Source organism: Varanus komodoensis, unplaced genomic scaffold, assembly GCF_004798865.1.
Source record: "Varanus komodoensis strain SLA01 unplaced genomic scaffold, ASM479886v1 scaffold21, whole genome shotgun sequence".
In the NCBI taxonomy this organism is placed as follows: Eukaryota; Metazoa; Chordata; class Lepidosauria; order Squamata; family Varanidae; genus Varanus; species Varanus komodoensis.
This window is the reverse complement of record NW_025335589.1, coordinates 7,282,277-7,300,073: the sequence shown is the minus strand read 5'-3', so window position 1 is coordinate 7,300,073 and position 17,797 is coordinate 7,282,277. Positions and strand designations below refer to the sequence as shown.

Genomic DNA, 17,797 nt, shown 5'->3' with positions numbered 1-17,797 from the left:
TAAATGAACTTTTCTCAGTTGAGACTGAGAAAAGAATATTATAAAGTTCAGCCCACATTCTGAGCCGGAACATTATGAGTTGGAAGAGGAGACATGGAAGGAAATAAGATACAGATCCAGCTGGGAGGAGTTTGCCTGTCATTACTTAAAACTTCTCATTTGATCCTTTTGAGTTTTCTCAGATGAACCAGAAACTTATAGAAATATAAAGAATGAACTGATTTAGAAAACTCTTGTAGGAAGAAACCATTAGGTTTAGAATCAGATATGTGTATTTATAATTGCATATAGTGCAAAATCTGGTGTTAGGATATGGCATGTGTATTTATAATTGCATATAGTGGGATATGGCATGATAAAGTGTCAGGATATGGTGTCAGGATATGGCATGATAAAGTTACAGTGGCAACAATGACAAATGTGTCTTTGAAAGAGAAGAAAATAATTTATTTTAAGACTTAATGGAAAAGTAAGTACCAGTATTGAAACAGAACTTTTCATTCCATTGCATTGTGGAAAGAAAGCATTAAAGAAAGTGTGCACTTTTATGCATATTTTAACAGAAAGAAGTCCTTCCAGTTCCCAGGTGCTGCAGCCCCTTGTAGGAGTATGGTGGGAGTTGTAGGGCATTTTCTATCTACACATGCATAGAATTGAGTCCATAATATGTGATTTTATGAAGTCAAAGGAGCCTGCTCAACATCTCTTATTTGCATGTGTTTCAAATGTATTTTAATTAGTTGCCTTGTAATGTGCATTGCATATAGTTGGAATGAAATTAGGTGGCAAGACAGGTAAATGACTGATAATCTAAGATATCCTGGGAAAATGCATCATTCCATTCATTTGATTTTGCTGAATATATGTATATATAAATTGCTTTACCCATCAATTGTAGTTAACATTTAAAATTGCAAATTTGCAAAATTGGAAGTATTCTCAATTATTTCTGCTTATTATTTGTTATATTAGAAAGGTATAGACATTTGAGCTCAGAAGTAATTACTTAGGGTTTTATAAAGTAAAGACATTTTGGAACTGCTTCAGGGTTTGATAGGACTCTCAGGCAAGCATTCCACACATGCCTAATTATGCTGGTTTGAAAATTTCCTCATATACTTGTTATTGGCTTTAGAGGATAATAACTGATATAATCAGCTTTTAAAGTACTGATCATCTATTCCCACACACACATACAATCTGTGCTTTTTAATTACTATTTTATATGAATATTTCTTAAACCATCTTGGAAAGGCAAAAATGGGCTTATGGCAATAGCTTGCCAAAGACACTGGTTTACAACTACAAAATGCACAATTTTCACTTGGTTTTGATAAATGCAGGCTATGCTACTAATGAATTACTCTGAGAGAGATAAATGTGAACTAGTGCAGAAAACTAGTATATTGACATCTCTATATTACAGGGTTGATAAGCCATTTTAACAGATTATTTCTGAGCTATCCAAAATAAACATGCACACTGAGCAGCTTATAAAACTTCTAAAAACATGCAATGTAATAAAAATACTCTTTTGCCTGCTGTTCTTTTCTTCAGCTTATCAATTGTTTTCTTCTGTTTATAAAAATTTCTTGCCTCTTAATATTATTAGATGTGCCAAGTTATTGCATGATCGATTTAACAAAGATCTAGTATACAACTTTACTGTTAACAATCAAGGAATTGGATTTGTAAAAGATTTTATATACTTTGGCTCAATCATAAATTCAAATGGAGACTGTAGCCAAAGAAATCAAGGAAGACTGAGACTTGGAAGGCCAGCTTCCACAGATTTTAATTAAATGGACATAGTTTTGCAGTGATTCCTCGCTTCCATACCAACAATGGTAAAATGGCAATCCTCTGTCTGGATGCCCAGAGAAACTGCTGTTGAGCGTGGAAACCTTAGAATACATGGTTGGTTCTCTCCATGGTTTCAGAAAACCATGTAGGAACTCCATGTAGGAAGGAACCATGCAGGAACTCCAGAACTGGGTCTGGGTGATGCAACAGACTGGAGTGGTAAGGTTTCACTATAGCTTTTCATGTTGTGCAAAACCTCCTGTGTCTGGTTAGCAACATCTGAAGAAATCATCTGTGTCACAAGCATTTCATATTAGGAATCAGGCATGTTGTCCATTAGAAGAGATCCAAAGATTGATAATGCATGTCTCAGTTGGACCAGAAGTCAGTGTGCTAACCCATTTCCTCCAAAAGCAGAAACCACTTGGAAATTCTCAAATGAGTTCCTATTGGAATGAATGGGATTTGCATACTATTGAACTGGTTATTTTACATTTCTTTTGCTTCCACTCATTTCAGTGAGAGTTGTGTTGGAGAGCTTCTTAGAGACTACTGTATGCTGAATCACTAGAACATAGGAAGAACATAAGTTTAAATTATTGTAATGAGGTTGCTACATGCATTCACTAAATCAGGGGTCCTCAAACTTTTTCACCAGGGGGCCAGTTGAAAGCTGTCAGTGCTGGGTGTGGGCCAGAAAGGTGGTGCTGGCAGTGAGCGTGGGCTGGGGCAGGGGCGGGGTGTGAGGCAAGGTGAGGCGAGGGCGAGCACGCACGGCAAGGGGAGGGGAAGTGTGGGCAGGCGGGTGCGCACAGCAAGGGGAGGCCAGGTGCGGATGGGGGCGGGCGGGGGCCATGAGGTGGGTGCACGAGGCAGCGGCTTGCTTGCTTGGAGATTGTTTTCTCTGAGCGAGCAAACCACTGCTTCCCCAAGCATGGGATGTGGCGAGGGGTGCGCACGTGGGCATGCACACGTGGCGGGTCCAAATGGGCATGGCGGGCTGGATAAATAGGCATGGCAGGCCGGATCCGGCCCCCAGGCCATAGTTTGAGGACCCATGCACTAAATAAATAAACTGTGTGCCTATCCCAGCCTTCTCTAGCTATTTTGGACTCCATCTATCAACATTGGCAGTTCTTGCTGGCGATGATGGCAGTTGAAATTCAAAATATGTGGAACTCATATTGGGAAAGGCTTGTTGAGGCTTTGAGATGGGCATCTCTTATATAGACAAGACTTGTTTTGTCTTCTTTCTTGCCTTTTGATTTGCACCTTATGGCTGAAGATTAGTGCTACCAAGTATTTTGTGCCACCAGAGAGTTTCAAGCATAAGAATTCAAGAATACAAATGAAGTTTTTATATCAACCAAACAGAACATGGTCCATTCTTTAAAACAGGATGGTTACCTAAGGACTGAATTCAAGACCCTAGGGCAGTGGTGGCAAACCTATGGAATGCAGAGCCCTCTCTGTCGGCACATCAGCCAAGTTGCCCCAGCATCGCCCCAGCAGCTAAACATCGGATAAAAGAGCACATAGGGACAATGCGCATGTATGGAAAGGAGTAGTGGTGCCAGGTGATGATGTCATAAGCCGCGACATGTTAGCCATTAGACACATTAGACTCTTCTTTCGCATGATCAGTCAGTGTGCTGCCAAGGATGTATATATATTTGCTTGAACTAGCTGTTTTCAGATTTTATTGCAGTGTGGCACTTTGCGATAAATAAGTGGGTTTTGGTTTGCAATTTAGGCATTGGTCTCTAGAAGATTCACCATTACTGCGTTAGGGTTAGGGTTAGAAAAACGAGGTGCCCTGGCATGATTTTGATGGTTGGAATGTGTTTAGAATGGGCAGAAATGATGAGCTGTGCAGAAAGAGCTACTCAAGGAGGGCTTTTTCAAAATTGCCCTCTTTTTAATAGAACTTTAGCCCTATATTAGGGTTAGGGGAGTGCACCAGGGTAGGATTAGGCCAATGGTGGTGAACCTATGGCCCACGTGCCACAGCGGACACGCAGACCCTTCTCTGTCTGCATGCAAGTGAAGTTGCTCCAGCATCACCACAGCAGTCGAGCATTGGATAATGTCGCATATAGGGGCCATGCACATGCTTGGAAAGGAGTAGCAGCATCAGGCGATGACATCACGAGCCACAACTCATTAGCTGTGACTCATCTGAGCTTTTGCATGGCCGGTCAGTGCACTGTCAAGGGGACACACACACACATATTTGCTTGGACTGGCTGTGAGTGGTCTTTTCTAAACTAAATCTCAGTTTATAGGTTTTATTGTAGTGTTGGCACTTTGTGATAAATAAGCAGGTTTTGGGTTGCAGTTTGGGCACTATGTCTCTAAAAGGTTCACCATCACTGCTATATAGGATGGCCGCCTTGGTTCTATGCTGTTAGTAATCTAAAGTACAGCCTGTTGAAATATGAACCTGGTTCTTCAGAAGGATCTTTCTCAGAAGCTGTTGCTCAGGGACACCTTCAGAGGCTAGATGGGTAGAGATGTGAAACATGCCCTTCTTGCTGGTACCCTCACCATGGAATTTTCTCCCTTGATATGATTGCCAGGCATCTACATATTTTCTTTTAGACACCAGATACAGACTTTTTATACACCAGATAAACTTAAGGAAGCCTTTTTCAAAATTGCCCTATTTTAATGGAAATTGAGCCCTGTATTAGGGTTAGGGGTTTGCACCAAGGGAGGGTTAGAAAAACGAGGTGTCCTGACACGATTTTGATGGCTGGAATGGGTTTAGTATGGGCGTAAATGATGAGCTGTGCAGAAAAAGCTAGTAAAGGAAGGCTTTTTGAAAATTCCTCTCTTTTCTATGGAACTTTAGCCCTGGGCAAGCAGCAGGGCAGGGTTAGGGTTACCAAAATGAGATGTCCTGGCATGATTTTGATTGTTGGAATGTGTTTTGAAGGGGAAGAAATGATGAGCTGTGCAGAAAAAGCTACTCAAGGAAGGCTTTTTCAAAATCACCCCTTTCAATAGTATGTACCCTATAATAGGGCTAGGGGAGTGTACCAGGGTAAGGTTAGGGCAGTGGTGGTGGATTTCTGGGGGAAATCCTTGAGGACCAGATTGGAATAACAGGCAGGGCTGGATTGGCACCTCAGACTTGCTTGAGATTCTACACTCCTGTTTTGAAAGGGTAGGAATGTTTGATACATACTGTTCTGATCCCTGGAGAACTGTATGCTGCAAATATTGAAGAAATTGCTTGGGGTCTAAGCACTAGAAGAATTGGGCAAAGTAGTAGATTTTTTGTTTTTCTCTTCCAAGATAAATCCTGTGTGTGTGTGTGATACAAATGCCATTTGTAGGCTCTCCTTCAGTTGCCTTTGTTTTCCATTTCATTTGACCTAGTAAATCCAGTGAGAATTGAGCTGCAGATTCATTGCTCAGATCAAGTATGAAGCTCCATTTAATGTCACTCAGTATCAGATTACAAATATAGGTCTGCATGAATGGTTGAAACTGCCACTTTTATTGGTCTTATGTAGGGACAGATATCACTTATCTCCACAGCTGTAATGTGAAATTACATTGCTTATTCATCAATGTATGTTTGCAGTTTCTTCCCTGAACTGTAAAATAAACAAGCCATTGTCGTCATCCAACAATTATCAGACAGTGTTATGCTGTTATGTAATGAATGTATAAATATCACAATGAGTAGGGCTACTAAGCCTCACAGATTAGCAGAAGCAAAATAGGAGGGGTTGTATTATTTCTAGTATGGGATTAATACTCTGAATGCAGATTCATTTAAAAAGACAGTGTGGTTAGATGCATGTAAGAGGCTCAGAGCCAATACAATCCTAGTCCTGCTAGTCCCTAATCTGGTCTGAGCCACTGATATTTGTGACATGACCTAGGATTAACTATTTGACCTCTTCCTAAGTCAGTTGGTGCAGCCATAAAATGTTGCAAAGGCAGTTGCTTGTGTTTCTTGAACATCAGCAACATGGCATATCACTTCAGAATATAAATGAATTGGCAAAAGATTGCAACATAGTGTGAAAGCATGCCTGCAAAGGGGAACAACCAACAACACAAGACATGCCCAAGCCTTTGGGTGCCCCCATCTTATATGGTTTTTTAAAAAGTACAATATGCAAACTCACACTTTTCATAATACATGTGATGGTTACATAATACTGTAGCCTGAGAATTTTTAGACTGCAGACTTCCACTTTCTAATGTCAAATTATCCTGACATCATAATATGCCATTTATGTAGCAGTGCACAATTATGAAATAGTCTTTGTATAGATGAATAAATTTGGAATTTCATCTAAAACTCTTCTAGGGTTATTTTTACCTTGTATCATAAAAAACTCTCTGGGAGAGTTAAAATTAGTGAGCTTTTAAGGTGATGTAAAGGAGAGGTAAAGACCACTGATGATCTTATCCTGGTTTAAGGGCTTGAGAACAATAAAAGAGATCTAGTAGCTGTACTCCTGATTAAATTAGCATGCTTTCCCCGCTGTAGACTGTATTGCAGGAAGCGCAGGCCAAAATTACATGTGCAGTTTCTAGCACTATTTCAATTAATGGACATTCTTTGTCGTGGCCTCTGTGCATCACACATATGGGTGCTGCGCCTGCGTAGTGCCTAGGCTGGAAGATTAGAAAGCTAACGGTTTTTGGTGGGAAAAGCTCCGCTCCCCTCCCCCCACAGTATAAATAGAGTGGAGCGTCCGCCATTTTACTCAATCTTTGCGACCACCGTTTGCTGTGCCTCGTGCCTGTTCGACTCTCGCTTAGATTTTCGCCTTGTGCTCCTAACGATTATACCTTGTCCTACTTACCTTGTTCCTTGTTATATTCCCAGTTCTTTCTTCTCTTCCTCGTTGTAGTTTTTTCTTCTATCTCTCTAAAAAAAAACAAAAAAATATTATTCTTACCCTCTGTACTATCATCTCTTTCTTCTTTTTCGCGATGGCACAGTGGGCGGCATTCCACAAGTGCAGTGAGTGCAGCTCCAAAATGTCTCCCGCCGACCCGCATGACTTATGTGTCCTCTGCCTCGGTGAGGGGCATAGGACCGACAAGTGCGGGCATTGCCTGGCCTTTACTAAATAGGCCAGGAAGAATAGAGAGAATTGTCTCCGTAAGTTGCTTTGGGATCAGGCCTTGCTTCAATCAGACCAGTTGGTCCCAAGGCCTACCCCTTCCTCTGCTGTACCACCGCAGCACTCTGCCTCTGCTTCAGCCACGCCCTCTAAGCGCCCCGCCTCAACATCAGCCGTGCCACCGCAGCGTCCTTCGGATGAAGGCGCTGCTTCGACGGAAGCGCAACAGCTACCTTCTCCTCCAGCTAAACAAAAGGAGAAATGTAAACATTCAGAACCGGATAAATCCTCCGTGCACAAGAAGCCAATGAAAGATAAGATGGCTAAGGCAGCCCATAAGGGCAAGAAACTCGACTGCCCCAAACATCGGGGCTCGGGTTCGTCGGGGTTCTCTGTACCGACCGCTGCTATGGTACCGACTCCCTTGAGACCGGCCCTGCAATTGGCGATGCAGGTGATTCCGCCGGGATCCCCCAGGCCTGTGGTTCGGCCTGAGAGCGTGTCTCCCCCACCAGAACCACCACTTAGGGAGTCCATCTCCGATGGAGAAATGAGAGATTCCCCACCAAGGCAACGTTCTGCGACCCTGATGCCTACTGCTGGGCCACCTGAGGGAACACAGTCGCTGCCTAGGCGTAGGAGCTGCTCATTGGAATGCCAGGGGGATGACTGGCCTATGCCCGGCTATGGCGGTTTCCCAGGCTGGAGTGGATATCCACTCTATGCTTACTACCCTCGGGACCGTTGTTCGCCATCGATCCAGAGAGAGGCGCCGTTCACGTCTGGCCTCCACCTTCTCCCGAGACCTCCTCGTCTAGCGAACACTACCGCTACCACCAAGACTCGGACGAGTCGGAAGTAGACTCCACGTCCCTGGATGTGGCCATCACTTCTCAAGACCCCAGATTCCCGGACGAGCCCCATGTTTCCTTCTCGGAACTCGTTTCTCATCTGGTTTGGTTGCTGGAAATAGAGGCCTACCATCGCCCTGGCCCCAACACTGACCAATTTTACGATATCGTCCGGGGAGAGCAGTCCACTACCATTGCCTTGCCTCTCTTTTCTATGGAAAATAAGAAGCCTTGCCTCTTATTACCACATCTCCAAGACTTCTATGTACCGGGTCAGAGAGGAAGATATTCCATTCTTGCTGCGTCACCCTAAGCCCAACTCTGTGGTGGTCGAGTCATCCCAGGGCAGGGAGGCTCGGGGCCATACAACACCCTGAGATAAAGAAGGGAGGAAAGTCGATATGATTGCACATCGGGTCTATGCGGCTGCAGGACTTGGCGTGAGCATATCAAATTATGAAGCTACTCTGGCACGTTACCTGTACTTCATAATGCAGAAGCTGGATAACGTCGCCTCCTCCCTCCCGGACCAACAGGCAGACCTAGCCAGGGTCTTTATAAAAGAGGCGATGCAGGTGGCCATACCGCAGTTGTCCACTGCAAGAAATCATGTGGACACTGACTCTTGGGCCATGGTCAGTGCTATTTTCCTGCGACGACATGCGTGGCTCAGGAATTGTAACTTTCCTGAGGAAATGAAGAGGAGGATAGAAGAAATGCCATTCGATGGCACTGGCCTCTTCCACGCGAAGACTGATTAAAAACTCAAAGCCATCCACGAATCCTGAATGACAGCGCGTCACATGGAGCTCCCACAAACCAAACATAAGTGGTCATGGTCCAGACCTTATGGACGCCAGCAGTATCAACCTCGCCAACAATATCAACAGAGGCAGTAGCATAGGACGCAACAGCTCCAACAGTGCTTCTCTCAGGGCCCTCATTGACGGTCCCGGTGAACCAATTCATCTTTCCACCTCCCACCTTCCCCTCTCCATTTTGGGAGCCGGCTTCAAAGCTGACTCCCCATTTGGGAGTCCATTACATCTGATAGGTGGGCGTTGTCCATCATTCAGCTCGAATATAGAATAGAATTCGACATCATTCCACCGTCGAGCCCTATCCAATTTACGCCACCATCTTCAGTTTTGTGCGATGAGGTCTACCAACTTCTTCGTAAAGGTGCGAATTGACAACTCTCTCGCACCGATGGGCTTCACAGATTCTAGTCTCGATATTTTACGGTCCCCAAATGGGACGGTGGTCTTCGATCTATCCTGGATCTGAGGAATGTCAATAGATACATTAAACCAAAAAAGTTCGGGATGACCACCTTACAGAATATCCTTCCGTTGCTGAAAAAAGGGGATTGGTTTGCCTCATTGGACTTGAAGGATGCTTATTTTCATATCTCTATCCATCCTTCCCATAGATGCTTCCTGCGTTTTACTGTTGGATCCAATATTTTCGAATTCAATGTACTCCCGTTTGGTCTAGCTACGGCACTGAGAGTTTTTACAAAATGCATGGCCGCGGTATGCGCTCACCTACGGCTTTGGGGTATACAAGTCTTACCCCTGTTTAGATGATTGGCTCATTGTGTCACAGACTAAAGACAACCTCCTTGTGGCTGTCCATACGACTTGTGCTTTGCTTGATGACCTTGGACTATGCATTAATTTTAAGAAAACGTCACTTATCCCAACACAGGTCATCGATTTCATCGGGGCACGTATCGAATCCATTCTACAAAGAGCGTTTCTTCCTCCATCCCGCGGAGCCACGCTGTGTGCCCACATCCATCGGATCCGACAACTGAGGACAGTGCAAGCCGTCACTATACAAAGACTGCTGGGGCACATGGCGGCCTCAGTGGCCATTGTGCCTCATGCAAGACTCAGACTTCGGCCGCTTCAATTGTTCTTCAACAAATTGTTTCACCCGCAACGGGATTTCCAAACCAAGCTTCTTCGGATCCCATTCTCGATCCTTCACTCCCTGACACGCAACCTATCTACAGGCGTTCCGTACACCATTGCGTCCCTCATCGGATGGGGTGCGGCATGTGCAGGACTTCAAGTCCAAGGGGCTTGGAACCGACAAGAAGCGGGGAGGCACATCAATTTCCTTGAGCTTTTAGCGATTTTCAATGCTCTCAAATCTTTTGAAACTGTTATACACAGCCAAGTTGTGCAGATTGCGTCCGACAACATAGCTGCTGTCTTCTATGTCAACAAGCAAGGCGAAACGAAGTCTCCACTCTTGACCCGATTGTCAGTGCACATCTGGGATTGGTCCATCCCAAGGGACATAATGCTACTGGCGGTACACCTTGCAGGGACTGACAATGTAGAAGCGGATACACTGAGCAAGCAGATGTCAACAACCCACGAGTGGGAGTGGGACTGAATGATTTGCAACGAACTATTCCAGTTGTGGGGATACCCGGACATAGACTTGTTTGCTACCCGAAAAAACAGGGCATGTGAACTGTTTTGCTCCAGAGCGGGTATCGGACAGGACTCGAGGGGAGATGCCCTCATGATAGATTGGAGCAACCTGTTTTTCTACGCGTTTCCTCCGATTCCCCTTCTGATGAAGGTGGTATCGATTGTTCAGGACAATGCTACAGGAGTTTTGATAGCCCCATGGTGACCGAGGCAACCCTGGTTCACTGCTCTCCTTATTCAGTCCAAAGGTGTTTTCTGTCGGTTTCCACCGGTCCCTCACTTGCTGACGCAGTGCAACGGAGCAATCCGGCACCCAGACCTAGCTTCGCTCAAACTGACAGCGTGGAACATTCGCTAGATTTGGTCTCTCTGTCGGTTCCGTTACCATCTCGATCCACGGAATCCTCTCCTCAACTGCGTACAAAACCGACTCCCCCTTCGGGATCGACAGAAACCATCTTGGGACCGACGTTTTTACATCCTGATATCCAGGCCATTCTCGAATCTGCGCTAAGACATTTCACACGTCGATCTTACTCAGCAAAATGGAAAAGATTTTTCTCCTTTGCTGGCCATCATTCTTTTTCTCCAAAATCGGCATCCATTGAGAACATTATACAATTTCTGTTTGAACTTCACTTTTTGGGACTTAAGCCTTCATCTATAAAGGTTTACACAGCTGCCATCTCACATTTCCGTGGTACCATACAAGGCTCATCAGTTTTTTCTCAACCTCTGATTCGTTGTTTTCTTAAAGGACTACAAAATTTACACCCGTCAATTTGCCCAGTCATGCCGACTTGGAGTCTTTCCGTTGTACTCCAAGCGCTAACAAAGCCACCATTTGAACCTCTGACAATGGTGGATCTATGTCTAGTATCATGGAAAACTGCCTTCCTTGTTGCGGTTACTTCAGCCAGAAGGGCCAGTGAGCTTTGTGCTCTATGCATAGACCCACCATTTTTGAATTTTCACAAAGAAAAGGTGGTTCTTCAAATGGACTCAGTGTTTCTTCCTAAGGTGGCAACATCGTTTCATTTGAATCAGAATATCGTCTTGCCTGCATTCTTCCCATCTCCATCGACTCCAATTGAACGCTCTCTTCACACACTTGATGTTCGGCGCTGCCTTGCCTTTTACAGATCTCACACAGAATCCTTTCGGAATTCTAACAGACTTTTCGTTAAATATGCTGATAATGACAAAGGTTCTTCAGTCTCATCTCAGCGATTATCTAAATGGATCGTACAGACCATAGTGTTGGCCTACCAGTTGGCAAGAATGGACTTACCTACACTTCCGAGGGGCCATTCTACGTGAGCAGTAGCGACTTCGTCGGCTATTGCGGCAGGTGTTCCAATTCAAGATATTTGCAGAGCCGTGACCTGGGCTGCTCCATGTACTTTCGCCAAACATTATTGGCTTGATGTGCGCGCCAGACAGGACTGTTCCTTTGGCAGAGCAGTGCTCTCTGCCATTCTTCAGTGATGACACCTCCCTCCTCCGAGTCTGGTAAGATTGCTAATCACCCATATGTGATGCACAGAGGCCACGACGAAGAAAAGCAGGTTGCTTACCTGTAACTGATGTTCTTTGAGTGGCCATCTGTGCATTCACACAACCCACCCGCCAGCCCCGCATGGTGTTGGTGAGTGGACTTGTTCTTTTTCTATCGGTTCCATACTAATCTTGCGTTACCGATGTTGCTTGTTGTGGTACTGTCATTGACTGCTAGGAGGCGAACGTTGGTCTTCCAGACTGAGTAAAATGGCGGACGCGCCACTCTATTTATACTGTGGGGGGAGGGGAGCGGAGCTTTTCTCGCCAAAAAACCGTTAGCTTTCTAATCTTCCGGCCTAGGCACTGCACAGGCGGAGCACCCATATGTGTGAATGCACAGGTGGCCACTTGAAGAACATCAGTTACAGGTAAGCAACCTGCTTTTATCATCATCGACTGTCACAGCGTCTCCTGTAGTTGGGGGCAGAAACATTACTGTTTTCCTACTGTGGATACTGCAGCAGACTTTCCAAAAGTCTAAAGCAAATTTCATCAGCACCCTGTCTCTCTATGGCAATGGTGGCATTGCTTATAGGAATTGGGTCCACTTCTCCCAAAATAACAGCATCCCGGGACAAATGTCTCAGAAGCTGAACTGGAAGACACTGAATTGGAATGCTTAGCTAAAATACCAAGGCCAAGTGAGCTTCTGGATAAAGCCAAACAGCTGGTGAGAACCAGACTGTCTCAGGTTTGGGGAAGACATTGCAGAACTGAGAGGGTCAGCGAGTGAGGAGTATAACTTGATCAGTCCATTTGTCCAGTGTCAGGTTAAACAGGCTGGTGTTCTGCTGTCTGGTCTACAGGCAGTGCAAATCTCCTTTAATGTGGAGCTAACTCCATTTGCTGGAGAAATAGCAGGGAACAGTTGGTAAAAACTCTTGGAATGGGCACAATTCAGCCTACAATTAGCAGGCTCCTTTTGATGGATGCTTCTTGCTAACAACCTTTACATTATACAAAGCTGGTCCTGGGTGGCCAATTTTAACATAACAAAAGACTGTAATTAGAAAAATTTCTTCTTGATCCTGGGACAGGTAAAGGGAAGGGAAGAAAGGGAAAGGGAGAAATGGAATGGGGAAGGAAAAGAGGAAGGGGAAAGTAGAGAGGTTGTGGGAGAGAGAAACCAGCTTTTCCTTTTGCACAACTAAGGGCTGCAACTAAGTGTGGAGGGGAGAAAAAGACATCTGTTGTCAGCCAGATAGAAAAGACCACTGTTGAGGAAAAAAGTTTCAAGTGTAAAAGCAGTCAAAGGCCATGGCTTGGGGCACCTCAGTTTCAGCCCCTTCCTAGTTTATGGGATCCAAGATCCAGAATCCATTTGGTTAATAGTTTACTTTTTATGTTCCCTTGGAAATATTTTTTCCTAAAAAGGAAATGTATGAATTGCAATGCTCTTGTATATAATAACAAATATATTTTGCACTACACTGACAAAACAGCATATAAAACTGATTAGGCTTCTGCCGTGTCCTCAGCCCTTTAACTTGTAAGAATTGAAACAAATTGACAAGTTTTTAGAATGATCTTAGATAAATCAAGAAGGAAGTTCTCTGCATTAGCAAAAGAGATCACGAGAGGGGAAAATGGTGAAGGCAATAGGCTAAGAGGCTGGTAATGCACTGTCACTATTACCAAACTTTACCATTAGACTTAGCAGTGAGTGCCGTGAAGCTGGGTAGCTGCCGATGTGAAAACATCAGAAGAGGACTCACCAGTGCTATCATTGTTCAAGAAGTCAAGAATTCCTCCCTGCAATTTAAAAGTTAAAGTAGCACGCACAGTCTCTTTTCTAACACTTTGCATAGACATGACCTTTACAAGGGAAAGGTGTCATGCTTCATGGTCCATCAATTGATTTAAGAGCATTTAAAGCCCCATTTTTGCCTTTCATGCATGTGCACCCACAGCAGGAGACAGTCCCAAAAGTGATTTAAGTGGCATGTACAAATTCAGTCTCTGATATCACAGCCGTTACCACCAGCCATTAGCTAGTAAGGGTAATAAACCAGTAGGCTTCAAATGTGGTTGTGGGGTACTTCCTCCTAGCTTCCCCTGTGGCATGGATGCTGTATTACACAATCTCACAGTCTGCCAAGACAGGCAGAGGTTAGCCGTAGCAGTAGTAGTGACGAAAGGACGGCAGCTCTTGGTGCTGGGAAAGGCCAAAGAGCAGTGCCAGACTTTACAAAAGCTCCGTGCACATCTCCCACTGATCCCCCCCCTTTCCCCCCACTGTGGCTACTGCTTCACTGCTTCTTCAAATCCCTGGGCTCTATGTAACCTGGAATAAAGACCACTGTAAGTTGGAAAGGACAACCTCCTGGTAAAGAGAGGACACAAGTTCCTGAAACTTTTGATGTAAAGTCTGATGGATCTTGCCCAGATTAATTCTGACTTAAAAAAAAAACCCATCTGCCAGCTTCTGTCACATCTTGTCAAAGCATTCATTCTATGACAATATTGTTATTTTAGTTGATGTGAAGTACCCTGAGTGATGTTGCATTGGGGAGGTGTGTGTAGGAATGTTTTATATCTAAATGAATGAATGACCCCCTGTTGCTCATGAATTTCACTGTACTCTGTGATGAGTGATGTCTGCCCTGATAGTAGTGTTTAGAACTGCTTACTACAAACAAATATATGTATCCCATTATATCTAAATATATATTATTTCCTTCCTGCCCTCCTGCCCTGTGTGACATGCCATTCCCTATGTAATGGCAGTGATCCATATGGGAAGCAGTTTAATTAAATGTACCATGTACCTTAATTTAGAGAGTATGTTGTCTAACACAGCAATCCATGGTGAACATGCTAGCTTTATCTTCCAGAATCGTTTACCAAACGTGGATATTCAGAAGCATCAGTGCATCATTTGCAATATCTGTGCAAATGTTCAAGTTCTCTTCCTGAAGGAAGGCTTGTGGTTCATTGGTAGACTTGCTTTGCATGCAAAAGGTCCAAGGTTCAATCCTGGTAGAATTAGGAAATAATACTGTCTGAAACCCTGGAGAGCTGCTGCCAGTCAGGGTTGACAGTGGTAGGTTAGATGGACCAAGGATATGGTTCAGTATAAGATGGATTCTTGTGTTCCTAATGTCTCTTTGTCCAAAAGCTAGTTAGGCTTATGAAGTTGCTTTGTTGCATTAGGCTCACTGGAAGTTGCTTTGTTACATTAGGCCTACGTTTTCATTGTTGATTCCCTCCACCCAAGCTTTGCTTTAAGATGAACTGGCTTACAAGATTTGAAATACGAGTTTAAATACAAAATGAAAGGAAATGGAAAGCCCTAATTCTTGCAAGTATAACCTATGGGGGATATGCCATGTTAGTGTTCCTTTCTGTATCCAATCCATATTGTATGCAACAGCTGCACTCCAGTGCCAGTTGGCAAATGATAACAGAGGAAGGGAGCTACATAGGCAGTAAGCAGCATTTCAGTATTACAAATGTTACATTTACTGCATAAGGCTTTTATGTATGCAGATAACTTCTGATAATGAATGAGGTGAGTCATCATAAATGTATTTTTGGATGGAGGACATAGGATGGCGAGAACAAATATCTTACGTGTGTTAACACGTGTAATTAATTTCTGAGATGCCCTTCATCTCATTCACTGAGAGCCATTGTGGTTTAGTGAGTACACTGCTGGACAGGGCAGACTTGGGTATAAGCTACCTGGGTGATTTTGGGTCACTGACTCTCAGTTCAACCTTTTGTGTGGATAACATGATGAAAAGAGGATCACATGTGCTCCCTGGTGGAAAGGCTATATATAAATATTACAAACAAACATATAGACAAATGCAAATCCATCCCCCATTCCAGACATTGACAACTTTATCCTGAAGGAGTGGATGATAGAAAAACTGATCTTTAAGGACAGGGACGGGGAAATTACTGGAAACAAGTTCCAACAGTAAACTGTCTTCTAGTTTGGTGAGGGAAGGAAAGCACTGCTGAATGGACCAGCAGGTAGGTGTGCAAATTGGTTGGCACTGTGAGGAAGGTTTTATACAAGCCTTAGCAGTAGTGTGGAGAATGATGCATGGACTTGCTGCAAGGGCTGGGGATAAATCATTTGCAGCCAACACTGTGCGGCAAAGGGATGGCAAGTGTTAGGACGCCTGAAGTAGGGTAACTTTTGCTTATTGCAAACTTCTTATTTATGCGAGTTAACTCTGAAAAGAATTTCTTATAAGTTGCTGTCAGTCAGGATGAACCTCTTGACTCTCCCTACCCTGCCTAGGATCCCTCTCATTAGCCAGATCTAGGAAGAAAGATAAGTGCTTTAGACTTTTTCCCCCAAATCCCAGAAACAGAATTTCCCTAAACTTTGAAATCTTAAAACAGAAATAGTAGTTTTGAACCCATGTTGTCCTTCATAGGAGGAAGAGTTCACTGAGAAATACTGTTAAGAACAACATAGACAAATTTAAAAGTTTATGGGGGCTGGAGCAAAACAAGCTGGGGTTGGGACAGAAAAGGCAGCAAGCAGACACAGAATTCCAAATAAAATAAAAGTCACTCTACATTATTTGTTCATATTATCTGCTTGCGTAGAGACTTGGATCCCAAAGCAGATGCCAAGTTTATTTCAGGAAGGATGGTCAGAGCGAGAGTGAGAGAGCAACTAGCTTCTGATTAGATGGCATATAAGAAAGCTTCAGAAGCGCTAAGGGAATCTTTTTATGATGATTTCTGTTCAGTGTTAGCCAGCCCCTTTGCAGAAGCTAATGGTTGGTCATCAGCTTCTGCAAAGCTGTATATCAGAAAATTACATAGTTAACAGCACCTTAAAAGTCAAAACCCCAAGGCAATTGGACCTAGTCAGCCTACTGAAGAAAATGGATTAAGGCTTTGTTCACATTTTGGAGAACAAAACAGGTGACATAAGGCTGGGTTACCTAGCAGGGTGCCAACTGAACATGCTTTTAGGGGGAAATGTAGGGTCACTGCTTTAGAAGCAGGTATTTGTCATGGGGTCTAGGAAGAGACTGAATGATAAGGGAAGATGTGGTTGTTTACCCCAGAACATACTGGTATACTCTGTAGCTATCTTGTTTCAGCACATTGGAAAAATAATTTAGCACCTTAACTTAGATGTTCCCATTCATGGGATTTCTCATACTGTCATTAGAGGCATGTATCGTGACACTGTAGCTGCTGGGGGAAGCACAAATAGATGGTTTGAGCTGGGAGCAGTATTTTTTAGCCTCATGTACTGAGGTCTCCAGGGCTTTGGCACAGGATAAAGACATTCTTGTTACTGCATCCCGGCTGGAAATTCCATCCCTCTGAGAGAAAAACTGGAGAGACTGCGTAGAATATATGTGTGAGTGCTGTGTGTGAGAATATAAAATGATCATTTCTGTGAACGTGTTTGCGCCTCTGCTTGTACAGTTTAAACTGGTTCTAAAACTAATGGGTTGATCCTAAGCTAACAAAAGTTACAGTGGAATGCCTATGTACATTTTATTCCTAGAGAGACCCATTGAGTTCATTGTTTTTCGTAATGAATAGACCACAGTAATGGAGTAAATTCTTTATTGATATGCTGCCTTGGTGATTTTGAGGGAACGGTAAAAGTAGATTCCAAGGATAAGTTGATCGATATAATTATAGCAGTTTCTCACCCTGAATGTTTCTGGGAATTATAAATTAGCTACTAAAAGCAATGCCAAAGAGGTTGTGGTCCTTTAAAATCTTTGACATTGGTAGTCATTAATGAGCTGTAGTTTGTGGTCAGTATGACTTGAAATGATTTTGATTTTGTTTTTGTTTTCTTCCCTCATAGCTCCTCATTGAGAAGTGTATCGTCCGGTTCCTCAAGGCCTTCCAAAGTGTGTTTGGTGTGTGGGGATGAGGCATCTGGATGCCATTATGGAGTTGTTACATGTGGCAGCTGTAAAGTCTTCTTCAAGAGAGCAGTGGAAGGTAAATCCTCATGTGGGTTCTTATTTTATATTTTTTTCTGATAGGATTATAAGAAATTTTCATTGCATGTTCCACAATGCCTTTAACTCACTTG

At 43.7% G+C, this 17,797-nt stretch overlaps 1 protein-coding gene across 5 annotated transcripts in view; it reads left to right on the top strand.

Moving 5' to 3' along the window:
- NR3C2 (nuclear receptor subfamily 3 group C member 2) overlaps positions 1–17,797 on the top strand; it is a 178,097-nt gene that overhangs the window by 84,719 nt on the left and 75,581 nt on the right. For 4 of the 5 annotated variants that reach the window (XM_044430784.1, XM_044430783.1, XM_044430785.1 and 1 more), the window contains one exon: positions 17,564–17,715. In XM_044430784.1, the coding sequence (XP_044286719.1) occupies positions 17,564–17,715 (152 nt within the window). The remainder of the gene's footprint in view (positions 1–17,563; positions 17,716–17,797) is intronic. The other variant, XM_044430787.1, reaches the window with a different exon arrangement.